The sequence below is a fragment of the Athene cunicularia genome, assembly GCF_003259725.1.
Source record: "Athene cunicularia isolate RWA chromosome Z unlocalized genomic scaffold, athCun1 chrZ_part4, whole genome shotgun sequence".
Taxonomy (NCBI): Eukaryota; Metazoa; Chordata; class Aves; order Strigiformes; family Strigidae; genus Athene; species Athene cunicularia.
Genome location: NW_020799145.1, coordinates 2,550,644 through 2,573,332, shown reverse-complemented (window position 1 = coordinate 2,573,332; position 22,689 = coordinate 2,550,644). Strand labels below are relative to the sequence as shown.

Below are 22,689 nucleotides of genomic sequence, written 5' to 3'. Positions count from 1 at the left end.
AGAGCAGAGACTAATTGCAGCTGTAGAAAAAAAATCCACAGAGCATTTTTGAGGGAACTATTACTTAGCCACTATTGAAAATGCAGCCCTTATATGTGAATATTTTTCTAATTCCTTAAATGTGCTAGCTCTGAAAACCTGCTCAAGTCTTCTGCAGATGGGCTTCCTTTTCTAAACACTTTAAGCATCGAGCATTTCCAGGATGTTGATGGGGAAAGGCTTATTGTAAGGTTGCCTTAGATACTGGTGATACAGCAAACTTGTTGACTGTGCAACTCTGAGAAACCATTGCATACTGAATCTGTTGCTCTGCATCCTGCCTTGAGGAGGGGAAATAGAACACTACAATTTTAGGTGGTTCTGAGTGACCCAGAAGCTGCCAGTCAGTAACCTGCCAACCATTCAATCCTTTCTGGATATTTTCTTCATAATAGGTAAATCTTGCATGTCAATTTCTGCAGAGGGAATGTTTGTTGTAATCAGTTTATTAATCAAAGTCTATGATGTAATGAGAAACTTTTATAAGAAACTGATTTGAATATACTCTAAAATGACTAACCTGTTGGAATAAAAGTTATTCTCTCCTTACTCATCCAAACAACATTAGAAAATATTTTTACTGTATTACACATCACAACTTTATTTTGTTTGTTTGGACTTCTGTCACAAAGATATGGAAACTAAAAAAGAAAGCCTCACCTGATCAGATCCAGCAGGGCATCAACAGTACTGACTTCTGGGGTACTGCCCACTCTGTCAATCTCATTTGCTGATTGAGGCACTCCAGGTTTAATGGTCACAACTAAGACAATCCCTGCAAAAGGAGAACCAGAAGAAGAGCTCACAGTGCAAGCAGAGGCATTGGCACATCCTGCCTCAGTGAATCCTGTGTAGCTAAATTAATCTTGACCTAAACTCACTAAATGCAGGGTACTTACGCAGGACTCTTCAGAAAAGAGAAGTCTACAGGTGTAGTCTTTAAATGTGTGGGCTCCCCCAGAACAGGAGCTACTTGCAGCCTTGCCACTGGATTTGGGCACTCTACCGTTGCTTTTACATGTATGGTACTAAATAAACTACTGCTCACCAAGAGGGTAAATTGATTCAGCTGGGCTTCAGCTGAAGTGCTCTGCAGCTTTTGAATGGTGATATTTTGAACAGTTACTTGCCCTTCCCCTTATGCATCTCTTCTTGTTACTAACTAGCTTTCAGATACAAATACAAGTGTGTTGTCCTGTGACCCCAATGTACAACAGGATGTTTTGGTAAAGTTAGTTAGCAATGAAATTACATAAGAGAAGGGCTTCAGAAACAGACTGAAATAAAAAATTAGGGGCAAGAAATACCAGCTTTGACCTTCTAAATACTGAAATCAATGACATATTTTCCGTTTATATTAGTGGCTTCGTTTTAAGCATTTTTACTATTACATGAAATACTAGGCCTTTCCAAATGTACTTTCCCCCCCCCCTTCCCCCTCTGCCAAATTCAAACAAACCTAAAGCAAATGGAACTAATGAAATCTCAGTGTAGAGAGAAAGAAGCATGTGGATGACCCTTCAACCAGTCAGGATCAAGGCTTCCTAATGGCAGCTGTGAATAAAAGCAGAACCAAATTTGTAGAACTCTGCACAATGAAACAAGTAATATCATAGTATCATAGAATAATGTGAAATAGCAGGGACCTCTGGAGATTGTCTGGTTTAACCTCTCTCTCAGGGTAGGGATAATTTCAAAGTGAGATTCACAGTAATGTTAGTCTTCATTAATTTTCCTCACTATGTATTCACAGAAAATTCCTAGCCAGATCAGATAGCCTAACGAGTGTAACCACAGTGATATATTATTCTCTGTGAAGCAACCTCTAGAAATTAATCTGGCCCTACATGTCTGAATGTGATTCTTTTTTTATTGTTGAATACTGCTCTGCTTTACAAGTAGACCACATACAATGTACATTTTATCCTTCAGATTAACACATTTCTTTTTAGTGGGTGATATCTAGGCACAGTATCCACTTAGACTCAACAACATGCAAAGATAAACCACAAGCTACATGACAACTGACAGAGGAGAGTTTAATTTTCCTTATTTAAGAAGGAAGGTTGAAGATGTTTGTTTAAGCAAATATGGAAGATAGGTTTCTTGTAGGGTATTAACTTTCTGCAAGAGGAGATGTGGACTTCAGAGAGGTAGGAGTTGAGCCTGGCAGTGACAGAAGGGACAAAAACCTTCTAGAAAGGAAATGAGATGGCAAGAAAAGCAATATTTTCTGTTATTCTTTCAGGTCAGATACATTATACATCCTTGCACATGAGAATCAGTGATGACCTATTATTTTGCTATTGAGGAAATTCCCTTTGTAGTTAAGGCTGGCCTTTAATGTTCATTCAGCTTTCCCCTTGCTGGTCACTGTTTACCAAAGCAGATAGCTCCTAATTTTCCCTGAGCTGAAATGTATGGTGAAATTGCCTCTGGCTTCATATTCAATTTGAATACAGCCCAGCTGTGAACAGCAGGACTAACTTCTCCCTGTATCTGGCTACAAGTACATCAAGACGGTTGATACGATTCCTGTCTTTTCCCATCCTGTCTTGGGAAATCACTAGTGTCATAGTGCTGTATACTTGCAATTAGGCAATGCTGAGGATTTTAAAAGTTACAGTATCACTGAGTACCTAGAATTACAGCAAGGACTGTCGTGCAGAAATAATATATGACTGCTCGCAAACCAATCTTCCCAGAAACGCTGGCATCCAAAGCAGCAACACCTGCAAAAACAACCACAAAACCAAAACACTAAAAAACAGTTTTAGAAGAAACTTGTTATTTTTAGAGACAATTATTTGTTGTCTCTTATTTCTATGCAGGAAATTTTTCCTTATTCAAGATATTACTAAATAGCCAATTTCCAGTTTCACTTCTGAAAAATGTCTATAGCAGACCAACATATTTGATTTTGCTTCTTTGCAAAAATCTAGTTTCCCTGGATTTTTCTAGAAAAAAGATAATTGAGCTTTTCTGACTCCCTGATGTTCATGATGAATTAATTAGATGTCTTTGGTTTATTTTCACATTCACTTAAATAATAACTTCACTTTCTTCAGACCTTGGCTAACATTTGGCTTTAAAACTAAATGCCATGAGAAGGGACCTGCTCAGGGATGTTACCCCAGGTTGCTCAAAGGCACATGCAGACAAGTAAGGCTCATTCCTAGTGGACTTGACTTCATTAACAGGTTTGGGTTTGGGTTTTTTTTAACTAAACTTCTTCTGAAGTCTGGGCTGTTCCCACTCCTCTGCCTGTATCTGTCCTTGTCAGGAACTGAGGGCAGTTTTTTTGTTAATGAAGGTGGGGAAAGTGCTGAGGCAGGTGTTATACTAAGGTCAACTTCTGGCAACAATATTATATCAGGCTGCTCATGAAGTATTTTTTGTTTAAAAGATTTACAGTTACATCTGTACACATACAATTCAGTAACCAGAATAAAATGAGCGTTGTGACTGAAAAACTTGACTGTCTATAACCTTATATAGGTTATATAGCAATACTGTAACATTAGTATTGACCGATATCTATTATATATTTGTGATCCATTTATATTTTTATCTTTATTGAATCAGATTATCAAAGAATGGCCAGATTCCCTTGTGTAGGAAAGCAACAATACCATGACAATATTTAATCTCAGAGAAGCATAATTTTGTAGGAAAAAAAAAAAGTTTCAAAACCAAAGGAAGAAAAATCAAAATAACTTTCTGACACAAATATAACTTACTGATCTTTGAGCTCAAAAAGGATCTTAGCAAGATACTTTAACCATATGTTGCTGTCTCTTCCAGAAGGTATATTTACATCAGTAACAACTTGTGCCTAGAGCGTTCCTATAATGCCTTACTTGTTCTGTTAATTGTTATTCAAAATCCAAACAGTACTGGAAATGGAGAATGAAGGTTATTTTATTTCATCATATATTTGATTATTTTGTGGTCTTCCATGGGATAGCATAACATCAGACTGAGTACAGAAGAACTACATATACATGCAGAAAACATGATGTAAAGACTATCTCACTTGTACAGCAAATATGGATAACAAAAGAACTATTCATATGGCAAAGGAATACAGACCACTGCACAGAAAAAAAGCAATGCCACAGCTATTACAGAAGGCTGTCAGCACTAAGGATATTGTTTGAGGCACAAACAACAGAATGAACACATAATCTGGGCCATAATTTATATTTCTCACCTTGGGAACTGGGAAAAAACAGGTAGAAAGGAGGACTTTCACATTGCTGTGGGCTCAGCTGTGGAAATTATGTCAGTGGGAACTCTTGAGAATGGATAGTAATAAATAATGAGTTCTGTGGACAATAGAAGAGCTGGTTTCAAAGGCTGTCAATGTTGAAACTTTTTCTCCTGATATATTAACTTAGAAGACTTTACATCATGTTTGTAAAGAGAGCAAACTGGTATTGCCACAGTTCCATACCTTTTAATGAAAAGTTCATAAAACCTAGAAATCATGGAATTTTGTTCTAAAACTTGTATCGACTGTCAATCATGGTTAGATAGACTATGGAGGTAAGAAAATAATCTTTTCATGCAATGGAGTGCTTCACAAAACTTGCCTTATTTTTTTTTTTTTTTTACTGACAATCTTGCTGACTCAGCCAAGAGCCTAATAATCATGCAAGGTTATTTCCCTCGAGTACTTAGTTATAAATATTCTACAATTAGTATGACATGAAGTTCCTGTGACAGTCATTCTTCTGGCTCAAATGAAATCCCTTTGCAAACTCTTACGTCCACTGCAGTTACAAAGGTATAATTAAGGGAAAACTCTGCTCCTGCCTTTTTAAACTGGGTAATGATCCTATTAGTGAGCTGTGCTAGAATCCAGATTGTGCTTCCGTTGTCATGCTGGTGCTGCTTTGTTGGTAGCTATAAAAACATGCAAATCAGTCAGGCAGACATGAATGAGTAAGTAGGAGTATGCTCTGAGGGTGACAGGTGTGGGTTTGGGTTTTTTTTTGAAAACTGCTGTAGTCTGAAACAAAACTGCATTCATGATTATGCTTCCATTTAGAGAATGAAGCAGCATTCACTACAAGTGCCACAGACACAGGTTTGCACTGGGTGCTTTATGCTGCAAGGGTCCTTTTTTTCATGTTAGCTTGTTCCACACAGGTAAACACAATATATAAAAATAGGATTCCCTGCAGATACATCCTACTGTCATTTGTGAGAAATTGGTAATATATTATAATTGATAGCTTACTGGCCTTCTTCTCAAGTCAACTGAAAATTAAATTTCCTTTGAGGTAACATCATGACTATAATTTCTTTGGACATAACTGAAAGTTAGTTGAAGTTGTATTAAACAAAGCATATACAACTAACTCTGATTTCAGTTCATAAGAAAACTTATTTCTCAAACTAAGATAGCACACATGCTACCAAAATGGAAAGCCTGCAGTGTTATAAGCAAAGATCGATCACAAAATCAGTATAATTAAACTTGGGCGCCTTCTGTGGATTACCACCAAACTTTTATAACTATTTTATTTGTTCTTTCCCTCTCTCAGCTTAGCCCCAAGTTTTAAAATGTTTAAGTAGGTTTGAGCAGGTAATCTGTAAATGTAGTCTACTGTACAGAATTCAAACAGGCATGATGGATTCTCCTGCATTCCTGGGCATTTCAAAACTCAGTATTTCAGATTAGTTCCTTCAATTTTCCTGCAGAGATGCTCCAATTCAGCTACAGCCACTGAAGCAGGAATGCAATTCTGTGGCTGTGATACATAATACCTAAGGGAGATGATCACAAAAGACATCAACTGGTGTTAAAATCTATTAATCTATCTACTTCTGTCCATATTATTTTAGCAGAAGAGAGTTAAGGTTTTAATATCTGAAGTCAAATTTGGGAATCAAACGCCTAGTCTTCTGCAGTTTGGTTTCCATGTTTCCTTGGTTACAGTCTCCGACTCCAAGTTCTTTGTACTGTTTTTCTCTTTTTGCCCAATTTCCTCTGATTTGCAACACATACACTTGTAAAAGGATAAAAAAGGAAACAATCAGTGAAATCAAGTCTTTCGCATCTTCTCTTCCTTTTCCCAGGACCTCAAAACCCTACCAAAATGAAATGCTGTATATGCACCTTTTTTTTGAGGAAAGGATGAGAGGATAAATAATGAGACTGATGGTAATAATTTTGTTTGACAGAGTATTAGAAGGCATCAAAGCACAACAGGGATGAGGATGGTACAGGACCCTCAATAGAACAGAACAGGCACATAATTTTGGATAAGATACACAGACATGCCATTTTAAATGCGGGGGGAAAAAGAAAACTCTAATCCAGCGGTTCCTCACACTGCAATCACTTTTTTTTATTCTGTAGATCATATTTTACTTAAATCTTTTGGCTGGTACTGCCAGGAAACCTACCAATTTATTTATTTTTATAGCTGTTATTTTTGCTCTATTACCAGAGGATTTCCTCATTAAAAAATAGCCAGAAAGAAGGACAATATTGTGAAACTTGCAAAAATGCAGAAGTTGAAAAATAGAATGATTACAAATGACCAGTTTAATCCTGTGTTGTGTTGTGTTCAACTACTGATTTTTGCATGTGGAATACATTGTCAAAGACACATAATTTATCCGACTCTTACATTAGAACCCCTGTCTACCCAGGTAAATGCATCAAACCAAGACTTCTGTTAAGACAAGATGGTAGGACCATCAGACATCTGCAACTTTTGAAGTCCCTATGAAATTTTTTTCATAATCTTCTTTTGCTGTACATATTTAGAGCTGCTTTCCTGAAATTCCACTGTATAAAGCTATGCTGCCTTAGGTAATAGTCTGATTTAAACAAAACTGAGCCTAAATACAAAACATGGTGTTCTAGAAATTTTTACCAGTAGCCGTTGATGGAAGAATGAATCATTCTTCCAGTTTCTCAGACTTAAAAAAATGACACCTTGGTATAACACAAGGCTGCAACTTCATGAAAGACCAATATTTACTTGTCCATTTTCTCTCTGACAAGAGTGATTTTTTTTTTTTTTTCCATTTTGGTGTCACAGGGGAACAGAGAATATTCCCCAAAAAAGCTATAATTCTGAAAGTGCTTGAAAAGTTAAAATGAAGTCTTGAAAAATCATTGAAATATATGTCTGAATGGTACTAATGCTATTGAAGCTTCAAGTACATCCAGGAAATTGATTTTCTAAACTTTCTGTGATAAACACTTGTCTTTCTTTGCCTTGCTGCTTCAAAAGGTTGTTCTGGAACATTCTGAACATAAACCAGTCTTCAGGTTTTCTTTCTTTATCCCCTTCTGACACTAATGGTTCCCTATGTTTTCTTTCTCTGTCCTCTCTTCTGACACCTAATGACAACTCCACTACCATGAGTGTCTTTGCTCAACTGCCAGCAAAGTCAACCTCTTTTCACTGTCTCCAGCTTTCTGTTTCCTAGGAAATGTAGTAAGATTCTCAATGATTTCTGTACTTCCCTTATAGTATTCAAAACCAGTTACTCAGAACTCTGGGAATACAAATAATGCATAATGTTTCATGTAAAACAAACAAAGTAGCTAATCAAAAAAACCCTGCTGGTATTGAGTCAGGTAAACCGTTCAGACAAATTCATAGTCACAAACCAGACCTGTGTGCCACTCTCAAATGGTCCCTGAAATTTGAAATACCCACAGGTTTTTGTTGAATAAAAATCCAGCCGAGATCTTTCAAACCCTGCACTAGTGTGCCAGCAAAAATGCTGTGGAGCAGTGTAATTATATATCTCTGCATTGGGTAAAGTACTGCCGACTTCGTAACAAATCTTAGAGCAACACGCTTCACATTCACTACATCTGAGCCATTTATTCAGAAATTCATGAATTCCTGTTCTCTTCCTCTCCTGACGCGGAAGCAGTGGAAAGTGCCACCAGCTAGCTAAATCGCCATGTATCAATTTCAAACTAGTTGTAAGGAATTATCTTTCATCCCTTGTGTAACTAGATGGCAGGCTCCATTGTCTTTGAGTGTTGCTGAGGCCAACAGCTAAGTGGAAGACAGAGGTACTGAACCTGTACTGAGGTTGTAGAAATAACCAAAATCACAGCATTTAATATATGAAAAATAAAGAAACCAGCTGTTTGAGTTTATAGCAATATCAAGCTACTGGATTCGACTGAAACCTCTGTGCTATGAAATTATTCTGCATGTGGATATTATAAAAGCTTTCTTATCTTTCTCTGAAGCTAGCTATTAACACAGACTTAAGACCTGATGGCAGTTCCAAAGAAGCAACCTATAAAGTCAGGTAAAAATATCAAGTACCCGTTAATATTAATCTTTTCATTTTATTTAATGGAGTACTGGAGAGGGACCCACTTACAATGCATGAATAAAACCTTCGGAGATGTTGAAAGGTTACTACCCCATTAGATCCTCCTCTTTTTTCCTTCCTATTGGAATAACCTACATTTCCCACATAAATAGAAACTTTATGCTGCTATCAACATCTGGGAACCTCATAATAAAATCCATTATAGAACTACATTTTTATACAGCATGGAGTCAACAGCCAAGTGACTGACTGCAATTACTATCATCAGAAAAATTACCAACACTTGAGAGATCTACTGTCCACAGTAGATCACCTGCTCTGTACCACAGATACCAACCCTGGTCAAAAACTGAAACTGTGTGATTCGTGATTCATAAATTTTATTTTTTTGCTCTGAGATCTGTAATGTTGGGATAAATATTTTAAACTGAAACAAGCAAATCAGCACCCAATGTGATTAAAAGTCAAGTAAACAAAATGCCCTCTGTACAAAATGATATTGCACTGTGTTGTTGTGTGATTTGCATCAGTGTTCACTTTGGAGGCCTGTACAAATGCACAAGTGTCCAGATGGCTTTGACACAAGGTATAACACTGTAATTCTAGAGTTGTTCACTGTGCATTAACCCTGTGGTCCTGTGAGATCTGTGAGTGAAGAGGGTTACATTAAGGACTGGAAACAATCACAGGGCTTTTCTGACTTCCAGTGATTATCATCTTACTGGTTCCCTAGGATGTAACACCTACATCTGCTTTGTCATACTGTTCTACAGAGGTGTCCCAACTGAGCACAAGGATTTGTCTCCAGGTGTTCTTTTTCAACACATTATGAGAGACTATATTTACAATTTGGTGCTGTGATTGACTCTGTTCAGCAGCAAAAATCATGCCTAGACACCTTGGCTTTTTTTTTCTGCTCTACAGATTTCAGTGTCATCATCAAGTGCATCTCCTGCAGTACTTCTTAGCTGTTCTCAAAGCTTCTGAAGATCAGTGAAAGCTGACAGGATCTGTTTCTTCTGCCATGTCACTTCATCTGCACGACAAATTTACCATTAAGCATAATAGGCAGAAGGCTGGATTTACCTCCTTTTGCCAATACTGCTACACTTGATGATCAAGATACGAGTTTTCTCTGTACAAAGATCAATGCCACTTAGCCAGCTCCTAGTACTGGTGGCAGGCTCTTCTTCTAAAGTGTGACTCACGGCCTGGCTCAAAGGCCTGCCATGTCCACACAACTGCCAACAATCTTAGTTTTCTCAGTTAGTTCTAGGACCTAATCACATTTCTGAGCAGAAATAAGTATGATGCACGTCAACTGAACATAATTCTCTTAGGATTCTGATATCTAATTCCCTATTGTAACAAAAACCTATCAACAAAAGTTCCTCAAGAGTAGAATACTATGGCTTTTACACCTTCTCATCTATGACTAAGATGTTGATCGAAGGACAAAATGCAGTTCTAAAATTGTTCCAAACTGTCATCAACCTTATTGATTTAATTGAGGAATTTCTGAAGATGCTAGAGGAATCACAAAAGAATTCTCAACTTCTTACAGGTGTACACATTTTAATTCTTTCCCTCCATTTTGGCTCTTCCACTGCGGTATGCAGTCACTAGGTCATAGAAGTGATACGATGGGTCTCCAGGACAGTCAAATCCATTTCCATTAAAATTTTATACAATGTCATAACAGACATATGAAAATAGAAAAACATGAGAATCTTAAAATGTGTATAAAGAATTTCAGTAAGCAATCCTTCTAAGGGGACCACAAAGTTTTATATAAAAATAGTAGTGTTGTTTTATTGCCAGGGGTGCACTATGTTATGTGTTGTTGTAAAAATATAAGATTTTCTCTTTGAAAAATACTAGGAGAGGGGAGGAAGGAGGAAAAGAATGAAGAAGTGCAGACACAGTGCCCTTGATAAGTCAATAGCTGTCTGAAATGCATGAAGTTCCTTGGCTTTAAAAGATGGAGCTGGGAGTGTTTCTAATTCAAGACATGAGCAGTATCAAAATTTCAACTGCATCTGACTGGTGTGACATCTCTATTCTGATTTTTTTTTTTTTTTAAATAATTTATCTTATACTGACTGTTCTCATTTAATCCTCTGATCATCACAGAACTGGTGGTCAAGTCATAACAGCAACCTTTCTTAGAGGCAAGTTCCAATTTTGAATTAGTTGCCATACATTTCCTCTGCTTGCAGTGGGAAACACTACTAAAACAGTATTTGGCCTATATATTCAGAAGTGACACATGATTTTTGCTTGAGGAACTGAACACCAAATCTTAGCTCCAGTGTTGACTTGTGTATCAAGCTTATTGCTTATTTTCTTATTCCTCTATGTGTCTAAGAGAATCCAAATTACATTCTTGTTCCATGAGCTACTGCCAACTCTAATCAGCTACTGCCAGAAAACATGTGTTATATCTAACACATATAAGATTAGATTTCATCCTATTTCCATGTAAATTTTGTCATTGTATGATAGTTGGCTGATGGATGCAAGTGGGAAAGTTTCCTTTCCACAGCAGGTTAAGGTCCTTTCTGCTGTCCTGTGAATTTGGGACAGTTCATAAACGTGAAGTCAGGTTTGGAGAGATCTTTATGCTCAAAGTGTCTGGCATTACCTATGCAATCTCCCTTGTGACTCATCAGTCCACATCAATTCTTCCTAAACAGGACACATGTTGCAATCACATACCCCAAGAGTCAAAAAGGGTACGAATAGGGGAAATGTTAAATTCATCAACTAATCTGAACTTTTTTCACCCATCCAGTCTCTTGGTGATGTGACTATATCCACTTTGGATGTCTGCTTTTACAAGCTAATCTTACGACTACCTCATCATACTCTGTGTGAAGAATGATCCTCTCAGGGCTTCTGAAAATAAAGGAAGAGTACCAAAGACAGCTGTTCTCTGTCCTTTTGTCTTTGACCTATGCTCACTTTTTGAAGGGAAAACCATGCTGTATACACTTCAGACAATAACTGCTGCAGGGTGAATCACCATAACACTGATGAATTCAGAGCCTATACTTTACTGAAGCCATCTTTTACTCCTCTGTGATTTTTCCCTCTTCCCATTCCAGATTCTGAGCCTTTTGTCTCCCATTCTGCCCTTTCAGTTGGAATGATCTTGTAACACAAGTTTACCCCAACTGTGGTTAATCTCCTGAAAGCTCACTTTCTTCATATTCTCCCTGAAATCTATGTTTACAAATTAAGTTTAACAGGAATTCCTGTTGTTTCCTTCCAAGAGCCGAATGGTGAATCTTTTGCTCTTTTTCCCTCTGCTCTGTGGAATTCTATAGGAAATGCAATACCACATCCCTTGAATATGAACAAGACTGTCAGGACCAAACAAGTAATTCACAACCATCTATTAAAATACTACCCACATTCAGGACTTCAGACAGCACAATTCTATGCATGACTTCACTATTCGTCTGAGACGCAGGCCTCAGATACTGCTATCTGTTGTTACCTGTAGCTCATTTTCAACCATCTTTCACTTGATATGCATCTCATCTAATTATTTTTTCCTCCTGTTTCCTGTGTCATGGGGCTCTGAATTATATTTTGGATCTAGTCTTCCACAAGCTAACTGAATTACATATACAGATAAGTCTCATTAGGAGGACAGTTCTGAATCAGATGTTGGCTGAGAAGATCAGGTAATGAAGCTATGGCAAATGAAAGCGCCAGAGACACTGTGATATGTTCTCTCAAAGTTTTTGGTGACCCACTACCTTTGTCTTTAGTGTTTGTTACTAGAAGTCTTCCATTCCTATTCAATCAGCCTGTCTATAACAGCAGTTATCCTGTCCATTCCAATTACATTGTTATTTACTGTAAAGAAAAAGGATTTCTATGACAGCTTGTAATAATTGCCTTTTCAACAGACTTAATAGAAATTTAAATAATTTCTCTTCTTTGCGGCAAACCATTGTAATTCCACTAATGCTGTTGTGTAAAAGCAACAGAAGAATGTTTTACAAATGAACTGAAAAAAATAGCAAATTGGAGAGTTGGGGGGAGAGGGAAATGCACTGAGAGGTAGTTTCATGCAGTAATGAATAAGCATCTGTTAGTGCTATTAAAATATCACAAAGAATTTAAATAAAAACATTCTCAGTTCCTACTTCCATGATCTAGTGAGACTACCTCTGGATTAGCATGATATATATTCATCTTTTAACTTGGAAGAAGCATTGGAAAAAGATTATTTAATAAAAAAACCCAAACCAACAGACTTAAGCATGGAATGCAGTAGTTAAACACTAAAAGGGGATAATTGAGGATGGGGTTGAAAAAGTACTTGTTATTAACCTTTCTAAACACCAGATAGAAATGGGAGATTAATAGTTTATGGCAATGAAAGGGATGAAAACATTATAAAATGGAAGTAAGTTCAGGTAACATGTAAAGAAAAAATTCTGACCCTGGACATCAGTTTGCTAAGTGAATGTTGTGCTGCCTTGTAGGCAGTTGGCACAATCTGTATTGCAACATTGTATTACAATCTTTCCTTAGAGAGCTTACTGGATGACGTGCATTAAAAAAATGTATTAGTACTGCCTTCCATTCCTCTTATTTGCAAACTGTATCACCTCTAGGAAAATTTTCATTTTCCTCTAGAAAGCTCTCAGGGGTTGTATAATCTCAGGTTAACGCCTTTTCAGGAAATACATTGTTCCTTGGGTGGAATATAATGAGTTTATAGGGAAGGAAGCTGATATATCAATCTGCCAAGATGGACAGGCTAGCAAGATTCATAACAGAAATCATATTCAGTTCATGGATGTAGTAGAAATGCAGCCTCGCCACTGTTGCAGGTGAAATATGGATGAAGTGAATACAGAAAAACTTGGAGTACTGAAAGTACTTGAATTACCTTAACATTGCTGGTGGTAAAACATACAGATAGCCAAGTTTTAACTTCCAGACTCTTAAAAAGAAAACTTTAAAGTGACACTACATTTTTTTTAATTGATCCTGATGTCTACACACAGGGAAATGGAGTAAAAAAGTGAATACAATCTCTTTTATATAGTGGAATTGTTGTTTGCCTCCTGCGCTCCAGAACAGAAGAGCAGAAGACAGTAACTGGAACGGGAGGCAGTGACTGCCAATGCTGCAGAATGGCCGTTGTGTTGGGGCTCTTTGCCCTTGAGAGCTGGTGGTAATCATGCTCCATGAACCAGAAGTGCACTTCAAAGTTTTATTACTATAATTTAAAACCTTAAATAATGTAGAGGCTGTCTGAGTTGTGTAAGGTCAACTGATATTGATGGGAAAGGAGTAGATGACTGTGACAGAAGTAATCCAAAGAGGATGGGCACAAAGCCTTGTCCATTAATAGCCCATGACTCTGCAGTCCTCCCTGCCTCAATGACTGTACATGGACAGCAGGGACAAGACCTCCAGCACCCCTCAGTACAACTGATGGCAAACTCATTAACAACACTGTAACATTTTCTGACCTTTGCACAATGTACATGATAAAAAGGGACAAGGTGAGTTTTCTGCCTGAGACCAGATAACTAGTTTACTAATATTAGACAATGTACCTGCTTTCTTGGAGGTTCTTCTGGCTTCAGAAAAGTAGAAAAGCAAGCAAAGAACATGCAGGTATCACAAGAGACAGCCTCTGAGTATGTTAAGCTAGATCAGGGAATTCCCCAAGGACTGGAAACTAGTGTTCCTGAAGGTGATGCCTGTAAGGATGTCTCAGTCACAAAACATCTTTCAATAGCTGTGCTTTTCAGACTTGCAGAAATGGAAACTGCTGAGGCAGTTGCCACCCCCAGGAATTGTGATACCAAAGGAAAATTAGTTTGGAAGCCCTGCATTATAGGAAACAGAATAAGATTTGTTCTCCCAACATTTCCTTGTCTGTGCTCCTTTACAGTACTTTAAATCTGTGGATGTTTTATATCTAGTGGAACTGGCAGGTCTATTCCTGAGCATAAGGCACAGCCTCAGTGTGCTTTTACTCCAATTACTAGTACAGTGGAGAAAAAAAAAAAAAAAAGGGTTGTTTAAGTCTGAACTGTTCCAACTTCCAAAGATAAACACGAGAAGGAAGAACAATCTGATTAATACTCTACTTTGATTTTTTTTTTTCTCACTGTATTCCAGCTCTTCTGTTTCCCATTTTGTACATTTTGTCTGCATTCGTCAAACTTGGCGGCATTGTGATAAAGCAAACTAGTAACTTCTCAAACATAGATCCAAGGTAGGAAACCGACACATTAATTCTGAACAATGGAAAAGAGCAAATAACCTATTTAAGACACCTATCCATCAGCCACAATTAAACATCCTCTTTCCACAAGGAAAGCAATGGTCTCTGGAAATGGGAAAAGACATATGGCCCAGGTACTTTTCTCTCTCATGCAGTAGTGAAAGGTCATTGTCAGCTAGAATAAGCCAGATTTGTTGTGGAACCATTATCTTTGTACCACAAGCAAGAAGTGCAAAGAAAAAAGTACAAGTTGATACTGGGAAAGGTGGAACTGGCAGGATACTTCAGACAGTACTGAAGCAGTAATCAAAGCAGGTCCTGGAGTAAAGGAAGAGTTTATTTCTATAGTCATGGAAACCTGTGGCAGATATTGTATTTATAGCTGCTATACAACTGCCCTCAGAAGGGAAACTGATACTGGTTTTTTTTCACCGTTCCTGGGGTATGCTGTGTGTAATCTACAACCACCTCATCAATTTCTTTAAGGAATTTTGTTGTTCCCCAGAGCTGACCCTGCACAAATTCACAAAACTGGAAACTGCCCTGCACCTGTTCTAGCCCCTGTGGAGCTGCCTGTGACGGCTGGAAGTGCAGGGAAGGTCAGAAACGTAAGGAAAAGCTTTATTAATGTTTTGTCAGGGAGAAAAGGTAAGAAATAAGGGAGAGATTATTGTAGAACTTAAACCCAATGTTGAATAGCTGATAAAATCATGTTGTCAATATTGAGATCTGGACATGGACCTGCTGTGTTGCGTGTCACACCTTTTAACCCAAAGCATGATGCAGAAACAGAATATTTGTGACCATTACACAGCTAAGATTTCTGGCATTTATGGGTAACCCTGGAAACATCATCAAATAAAGTAATTTATCAGATGTGTGATGCCAGCTTTTAGGAGAAGTTTTTGACAGAAAACATTCTAGCCCTAAAGACCTCCGCAACATGGTCCATGGCTTGCAGTCTGAAAAATCAGTGAGCCAGGTATTCTGAAATAACCCCAGCTCAGCAGGACTGATTAAAGAGAGATGGGAAGCAGAGCCACTCTGGCAATTCTGGAGGGCTGGGGGTGTTGGGTTAAGTTTCCCCAGCTTGCAGCCAAGTATAGGGGAACAACTGTTAAGGAAACTGGACAGTTGTCTACAGCCTAAATTCTGTTGTGATCCAGAAAGAAAAGATATTTGCAAACATTTACTGCCATTACATACCCTGTGAATCTCAGTCCATGAAAAAGAAGGCTAAAGGTGATTAAAGGGGACTAGTCTGCTCAGTATACAGACATGGGATGAAATACATTGCACAATTCTAGAGAATTTTCATTCTCTGCATGAAATTTAGATTTGTTTATTTCCAAGACTTTCAAAGACATTTTATAGACGTTTAAGTACTCCCAGAATGTTTAGATTTAAGCCTCAAAACTCCCAGGGTGCAATTAAGAGATTCCTCTCAATTCTTTCTCCCTACAGTGCAGCTAAAAATAACATATTTTTGGTATTTGCTTAAGAACTTCTTCTTTTAGATCATTACTTCAAAGAAGTAGATGGGGTGTGGAGTATTACACTCAATACTGGTGTAGTGGTGGATGTCATAGCAATGGCTTTGAGTAATACTTCAGGTTTTTGATTTTCATTTTCAATTTGTCCATGCCACTACAGCAAGAAACAGAAAATACAAATGATTCCTTCACATGAATGATGCATTAGTGTACCATTAGCTAATTAAAGGGATAGAAATCTTGTGGAGTTCCAGAAGAGCTAGATATTTTAAACTGAATTATCTGTGGTGGGTTTATGGGTCAGAGTAAATTACATCTGCCATCTATTAAAATAATTATCAGAAGAGAACAATTAAAATTCAGCTCTGAGGTAGACAAAGAATAATTTAAAAGAGCATGGCACTACTCAGACTCTTCTGTCCCCAAAGCACTGACCTATTAACCACCTTTTCCAAGTTTTTCCAAACAAATAAATGCTTAGTGCTTATGTCAGTTTTTTATTAGGTTATAATTCAGCCTACAGACAAGTCAGTGAAAAAATTCCACCAACTGCAACTCATACAGTATATAAATAAGTATGTACACAATGCCTTCCCTCTTCTACACTCTGAGGAACTGTGTTTTTGAAGGAAAACACATTCTACAAAGCTCTTCATTTAACCAGAGGAAGAATTTTGCCTTTTCAATTTGAAAATAGACTGTGTTCCTGCTCTAACTAAAGAAGTCCATGAGCTTTTCCACTAAGAAAGGGTTTCCCCCAACAAGTTAAAATTACTGATAGTTAAAATTACTGATAGTTTAAATTTTGCAGAAACTCCTGGAATCTCAGGGAGTGATTCTCACCATCACTATTTTTGCTGTGGGCTTGATTGACATCATTATGTCCAAATGAACAGAGATCTGGTCATGCAACATGTCTGTGCATAGCTTACTGTCTCAAAAGCATAGAAGTTGACACTTTTCAGGATGTGACATCACCTTTTAAGACATTTTAATCCTAAAAAAGAAAACCAGATTGTATTTTCAATAAAGTCTTGGTGATTCTTGTGTAGTCACAATAATCCAGTGTTTTGACATGACATTTTCACAAAATAGCCTCCTGTAGGCATCAAAACTTCCTACATGCTTTTGGACCTAGGACCTGGTCTGGTTACAGTTATGCACTAAATCAGCCATAGCAATTGTCTCTGCACACTCTTTGCCTGCAGAAAAGGCACAATAACATGACTTAATGTTTAACTTTCTCTCATGCTGAGTTAAGTAGCAATCCCTTAACTTGTGAACTAAAAAGACAGTCAATTCAGGACCAGCTGATGTGTTGTCACTAGTTTTACTGCAGTAGCTTCATATATATTAGGGCCCTAATGTCTGCCACTGAGCCTGTGAACATGTACAGTCTGACAGCCGTGATCACTGGATATAAGCCCTCCTAAGTGTCTATATAATATGAAAATCCTGAGGAGGTGGGCATACTCAGAATGCCAATGGTCCCACCAAAGACAACCAGCATGCAGGTTGTAGTGCTATCCTTGTATGTCTTGCATTTAGTCAATAATGATAAGGTTATTTTTGAGGAAAATACTTTTGTATCTCATTCCAGGGAAGGTTCAGAGGCAAATGCAGAGATGTGCCCTTGCCACTAACAGTGAGGTGCCTTTCTTGTTTACAGACATAGCTGAAGACGCACCCTGGATCCTCCTTAAATTTTTAATTCCTCTCCTTGTTTATTCTTTATAGTATTTTCTGAAAGTGTGAATTTTGCTTTGGTACTAATATTCAGAATTGCAAAGAGGTTATGTCGTCTACCTTGCCTTTAGTAAGGCTTTTGACAGAGTCTCCCATAACACACCCACAAGAAAAAACGACAAAGTACAGGTTAGAAAATTGCATAGTGAGATGAATTGAAAACAGGCTGAATGGCCTGGCCCAGAAGGTTGTAATCATCAGCACAAGTCTGGTTGGAGGCAAGTCACTACTGGTGTAGCCCAAAGGTCAATTCAGGGGCCAAGACTGCATAACATCTTCATCAGTGACTGTCCTGGGTCAGCTAGGGTAGGGTTAAGTTTCCCCAGCAGAGAAGAGGGAAGGGATCTCCAGCCGGGTTATTCATACCATGCTGACGTCAGGTCCAGGTGCAGGAGCACGGGAACTTTTTTCTTTGTGGCTTTGGTGGTGGGGAGCTTACTAAGGGCTTGTTCTGTGACCATTGCCGTATTTATCTGTATATCTTTTGTCTTTCTTACTGTTATTGCTGTTTATTGTTATCATTGCTACTGTTGTTGTTCAGATTGTTTATCCCACTGTTGTATTAAATTTCTTCTCATTTTAACCCGGGGTTTGTGCCTCACTGCCAGCCTGACTGGCTGAGGGTGGGGGAGGGGCAACAGCAACGTGGTCTCCAGTCCCAGCAGGGCCTAAACCAACCCAGATGTGGGACAGAGTGCTCCCTCAGCAAGTTCAGAGGTGATACAAAACTGGGAGGAGTGGCTGTTACATGAGAGGGTTATACTGCCATTCAGAGGTACCTGGATGGGCTGGAGAATCTGTCTGAGAGAAATCTCATGAACATCAACAAGGACAAATGCAAAGCTCTATATCTGGGGAGGCATGATGCAAGGCATGCTGGAGGCTGACTGGCTGGAGAACAGCTCTACAGAGAAGGACCTGAGGGTCCTGATGGACAACAAGCTGACCATAAGACAGCAATTTCTCATAGCGAAGTGGCCAATAGCCTCCTGGGCAGTAATATGAAAAGCACTGCCAGTGTGTGGAGTGAGGTGATCTTTTCCATAAACACATCACCAGTGAGGCCACACCAGGAGTCCTGTGCCCAGTTCTGGGTTCCCCAGTAAAAGAAAGAGATTGAGTAGTAGTTTATGTTTCTGCATCAGCTAACATCTAGATAGTGTTATGCAATCTGATTATCACATTTACATTCTTTCTATGTAAACTGGATATGCCAAGGTCAGAATCAGAGCATCTCATTCTCATGTCTGTATATAAATCTAACTCCTGTAATCTACAATCTTTAAAATCCAAGTTTGTATTAGTAGTTACAAATGCAGTTTATTCATGCTGGAATGGTAAACATTAAATAGTAGGATAGTATTTTTAGCCACATGATCAATTTCTTCTCACAACTACTGGACAGGGATACATTTAATAAATAATTCATTTCACGGTTATCCTAATGATATAATTTCTTTCTGAATACATAGGCCCAACTTAATTTACAAATAAAAGCTTGTTCTAAAAAAAGAAATAGATTAGTCTCATCTTGGCATCTTTTCCTGGATCTTTTGTCACAGACTCAAGTTCAATATGATAACGGTAGAGTTCAGTTTTCCTTTGCTTTCTGTCTCATTTCCTCTATAGAAAAATGCTGCTGTTCTGTCTATTAATTAAAACATCAAGCCATTTTTATTGCTCTCTCTCTTCTTCTCTCCTTTATGTACTGTTTCATCTCCCTTCATTCCTCTGGACACAGCCCTTGTCTATTTTCTGCCACCATTTCTTACTCTGCCTCTTGCAGCTTTCCTTTCTGGATGCCTCCATCTTGCAGCTCTTGATATTCTCCATTTCAACCCTGTCACCCTGCATTACAGATATGCCTCAAAGGCCTTGGCAGCTTCCCTTAGGCTCTTCTTGTCATAGGCCCACTTTGTGGTGCACTGCTGAAATTAGGGATATTTTTGGCCATGAACTTTGAGGAGCTTGGGAGTTTGCATTCAATACCCTATTCGTGAAAGCACTTTCATAGCATGATCCAAATTCCCCTTTTATTTTCTGATCATGACATGCTCTCCTTTCCTGCAGTCAAATGTCTAATGTATTTTTGTGACTATCCAACCAACCAAACACCTGGACATAAATATATTTATTCCCAAAATAGAGGCTTTGTGGAGATTGTCATGTCCCGCTCAGACAAGGGGGACAAGTAACTCAGATTCGCAAATCCCCAATTGGATCAGACAACTAGTCTCCAAGTCCAAGCATTTTTTAACTACTCACAATATACTAATCGAACACATGATAAATGGCTAAGTATATAGCAAGTTGTGGCGACAAATATAATATGCCTTGCATTTCTTAATGGAAAAGGGAAAAGAGGGAGATAGAGGGAATGGGGAAATACAGATCACCGGTCTGGGTTCCTGCGCTGATCCCGCCGGCGAGGGTTCCAGGAGGTAGCTGTCTGTTTCGCTGGCATCAGTCTTCTTTGCTTCTCTGCTCTCTCCAGGGGGGCCAGGGGGCAGAGGGGGTCAGGGAGATGGGCAGAGATTCCCCCCTTCAATTTAAACCCACTTTCCTTGTGTCCATCCCCTAGATCGACCCACATAGCTACGTATCCCATGTACGGGGAGGGGTAAGGTGTTTCATGGGATGATGTAATTAGCATGATCATGACAACCCTCGTTAGCATATTGAGGGGTGTTAAATTTAATATGCATTTTGTGGATAATGAAGCAGAGGTCTTTCACCAGACACATGGCCCTTGAAATCTGCCCAGGTGCCCCAGGGCAGAGCCATCCTGTCTCCACAGGGCTCTCTCCCCAAGCTACATGGGGCAGCATTACCAGCTTTGACCTCCACAGAAAGCACCCTGCGACTCAGAGTTTTGTCTTGCAAGTGTTTGAGGCATTTCTTCAATCAGCCTCAACTTTTGCTTTCCCAGATTGCTTTTCTTAGTTTCTCACAGGTCTGCTTTCATGTCTCTCACAGAGATGAAATAGGATAATATAGTGACAAATGTTTTCTGATTCATTGTAGGAAGTAAAAGAAATCAGACACAACCCTTGTTTCCTCAGTAAAGGCTTAAAGAATAAAGACAAGTTTGTTTGGCTTTTTTTTTTTGATGAGCTATTAGCAAATTCTAGTATGCCACGGCAGGGCTCCAGCCAATGGCTTGCTTGCTTCTTCCAAGAGGGAAGCTTTGCTCTTCTTTCCATAACCCCTTTCTGGTCACACAGCTCCCCTCCCTACTCTCTTGCACTTCTCCAAAACTCCTTTGAACCAAGCACACCAAACAGATTTCCCGCCCCTCCCCCCAAGTTATAGTTTTCTGTCAGGTCAGTGAATTGAATGGACTCACAGAAGGATTCAGTAAATGACAAGCTCATGCAAGGTACCTCATGGGAGTTTGTTGAGACCTGGGAAGTATAGGTGAAGAATCTCCTCTTTTTATGACAGTAAACTATGAGATCAGCTCTCCCTTTCTTGTGAAATGGAAGCATGAGACTACTGATAATAGTTAACTCTGTACCTGAGAATATGCAGTTGCAGCTTTGGGCTTGCAATTTGCAACTGTTTAACCCACTCCTGAAAACAGGGAGAAAGATACAAGAATCTATAAACATGTACATTAGTACCTCACAGCTCTTTATAACTCAATTACTTTTCATCATAGAGTTCCAACAAATTGTTTTTAAAGGTTATTTCTTTTAGAAAGTTAAACCACAATGATAATCTCATCAGTTAACAGTACATTTCCAGCCATACCTGTGATCATACTTGATATGATTAACGGCAGAATGATGAGTTTGAGCATTCTCATCAGCAATTCTCCAGGAAAGGAAAAATAGAATTTATCCAGGTTAGACAGTTTCCCATATTCCCGTACCAGCATGCCAACTCCAACACCTAAAAGGCACATAAAAAATGTGACACAAATTAGCAGTAGAGACATGGGGAAAAAGAAGAAAAAAATAGAACAGTAAAACAAAAAGAGCAAGCAATAGACAAATTTTTACATCCATGGTGTAAATTTTAAAGCAAATCAGAGATGTTTCCTTTTCTGTTGTATATATTGATGATAGGCACAGTAATAACATATATAATTCTGAAAATCCGAGGATGTCTTTAGGTATGTCCTTGGAAAAGTCTTGATTATGTCCTCTGATTATCAGCCCTTATCAGTGACTTTTTACCTGTTTTCACTAGCTCTAGAAGACCCATAACTGGCATTAAAAATAATCAATATAATGTATAAACACTACCAAACATTAAAGCAAGTAACATGATATAAATATTTTAGGTAATTTGTATCAGTGAAAATATGTCTACCCAGTAGCAATATTTACTGTAGAGCCACAATTACTGAAAAGAAATTAATGTGATTACAATCACTACATTAATTTCATAATTTCCAGGAAATTAATAAAAAAATACACTCAGCATATTTTACACTCGTCGCACTACACAACCAATCTACAAAATACCAGACTAAGTTTAATCAGTGAGTGAAGCCACACAGCACAAGGCACCTTCATACTTCCTCTTGTCTTTTGATTAAGTGAATTATCAGGTAGTTCTGACTTCTGAGACAAATCTCAGATAAGAGCTCTACCAAAAGAAAATAAATCATAGGCCAAAAGACAAATTTATTCAGTTTGACAGGCAATATGATTTTTCAATGAAAATCACTGGTATGGGAAATGTGTTCATCAGCGTTTAGAAAGCATTATACAAACTTGTCATGCTTCAGAGTCCTGGTTAAACTGAGTATCAAAAGATCCAATCCCTAACTGGAGTCAGTGAGCGACATGGCAACTCGGAACCCTTCAT

At 38.3% G+C, this 22,689-nt stretch overlaps 1 protein-coding gene across 1 annotated transcript in view; it reads right to left on the bottom strand.

The window, feature by feature from the left end:
- SLC1A1 (solute carrier family 1 member 1) overlaps positions 1 to 21,760 on the bottom strand; it is a 42,780-nt gene extending 21,020 nt beyond the window's left edge. Inside the window, exons 1-2 of the mRNA XM_026866811.1 lie at positions 21,625 to 21,760; positions 700 to 814 (exon numbers count right to left, since the gene is read on the bottom strand). Coding sequence (XP_026722612.1) covers positions 700 to 814; positions 21,625 to 21,751 — 242 coding nt within the window. The 5' untranslated portion in view covers positions 21,752 to 21,760. The remainder of the gene's footprint in view (positions 1 to 699; positions 815 to 21,624) is intronic.
- Positions 21,761 to 22,689: the final 929 nt, after the last annotated feature.